The sequence below is a fragment of the Hordeum vulgare genome, chromosome 1H, assembly GCF_904849725.1.
Source record: "Hordeum vulgare subsp. vulgare chromosome 1H, MorexV3_pseudomolecules_assembly, whole genome shotgun sequence".
Classification (NCBI taxonomy): domain Eukaryota; kingdom Viridiplantae; phylum Streptophyta; class Magnoliopsida; order Poales; family Poaceae; genus Hordeum; species Hordeum vulgare.
Genome location: NC_058518.1, coordinates 442,384,845 through 442,386,638, shown reverse-complemented (window position 1 = coordinate 442,386,638; position 1,794 = coordinate 442,384,845). Strand labels below are relative to the sequence as shown.

The 1,794-nt window shown below is 57.5% G+C and overlaps 1 protein-coding gene across 1 annotated transcript; it reads right to left on the bottom strand.

Annotated features, from left to right (window-relative positions):
- Positions 1-488: 488 nt before the first annotated feature.
- Positions 489-1,499, bottom strand: LOC123413348 (glycine-rich cell wall structural protein 2-like). The gene has a single exon (XM_045106293.1). It carries the CDS (start codon positions 1,136-1,138, stop codon positions 761-763), a length of 378 nt encoding a protein of 125 aa, XP_044962228.1. The 5' UTR covers positions 1,139-1,499; the 3' UTR covers positions 489-760.
- Between the last annotated feature and the right edge of the window lie 295 nt (positions 1,500-1,794).

The window sequence follows — 1,794 nt, the reverse complement described above, 5'->3', positions numbered from 1 at the left end:
CCGCCGCGCCGCGCCCCGCCCCGTCCCGCCGGCTGCAGCACCGCCGCGCCGCGCCCCGCCCAGCCGCACCCTGCCCCGCTGGCTGGAGCACCGCCCCGCCCCACCCCAGCCGCCGTGCAGCACCCCACCCCACGCCGTTCCGCCACAACCACACAACGACCGGCCACACCAAATCCGACACTGAACATGGACAATAGTAGCCAAATGATTGGGAAAGAGCATTTATTGCCAATCTAACCCTGTCATCCAAACACCTCTTGGGTTAGAGTTAGTTCAGGATTAGTTGAGTGTTAGAATCTAACTCTAACCTCTAACCCGGTTAGAGTATCCAAACAGGGCCAATGACTACTCAACCCCATCCCTTTCATCGCGTGAGACAGCCCACCAGAAAACAGGAATCCAACAGAAAACATCATAGTAATATGATTTCTAAATCCAACAGAAAAATAACATATTTTTTTGCCGGTGCAAAAAAATAATATATAACATCATATGAACTAATCGCAGTAAAAAGATCCTCGCAGAGCTCTGTTCAAGGGTACAGTGAATTCGTCATAATTACACATGCATCCAGCGTTCTGCCGCTACCGCGAACTAAAAACCAGCACGACCAAACCACTACTAATTCACGCTCGTCAGCCTGGATTACATCCTTTTGCAAACCCGGATTACACCCAGCAATCTACCACAGCTAGAATCGCTACCAGAGCTAGTAATTTTGTACTGTAGATTCAGTCGTGTGTACCGAGATTTACGCCGCTCAGAGCCACCGAACGAGCGCCGCGGCCGCGATGGTGGCGGCGGCGCCGGAGGCCCTCCAGGCGACGCCACGGCCGTGCGGCTCGCCCGCGGCGCTGCGGCCGTGCGACCCCGAAGCGGCCCTGCCGGCGAGCGCGCCCGCGCCAGCCCCAGCGAGGGCGCCCGCACCCGCGCCGGCGATGATCGGACGGGCCCTTCCGCCTGAGCCGCCTCTCCCGGAGCCGCCTCTCCCGGAGCCTCCTCCCGCGTGGCCCCCGCCACCTCCGTGTCCTGCTCCCCCGCCGTGTCCCCCGCCGCGGCAGTGCGCGCCCTGGATGTGCGCCGCCACGCAGAGCAGCACCAGGCCCAGCGCGCAGAGCAGCCTCGCCTCGCCCCGCATGGTCGCGATGGTCGGCTGCGCAAGCAAAGCAATCTGTGCCCTCGTCGTGGGTGGCTCGCCTTGCCGGTGCGGTGATTGCGCGCTGGGTTATATGAGCGGGGAGGGGGCCGGGGAAGAAAGGAAAGGCTCGGGAACTTGCTCTGTGCTCCTTCCTACTTTTGGCAGCTTGGCCTGGCTGGAACAGGTCCAGATTTTACCTTTTTCTTTTTACTAGGATTTTTTTTTTTTTGCGGTGGGAAGAGGCAAGACCTTTTGTTTTTTTGAGTTGGAACAGGCGGGACTCGTGGACTTGTGTCGGACTCCAACTCTACAGGGACATGTGCGCGCCAGTCAGCCATGTGACCAGAAGGGGGTATATTATTTGGTTGGTACCTGCACGATTTGGACTTTCCATACGCAATACCCCACATGTTCGAAAATACGTATTTTCGTATCGCTTTTTCTTTTGAACGTATCTGGGGAGTACGAGTTTGTGTTCGATTTTGACTGTACTGCTTGCGTAGGAAAGTTTAGGCGCAACGTGTTTGTGTGCTCTCCGCTCCAAGGTGAAAAGGAAGAATCGGGATAGACGACCTGTGGGCTAGGCGATGGCGATCACGTAACTCCGTGAGCCGCCACGTGATATGTGATGCGGCGACCCCAGGTTTCCCAGAGAA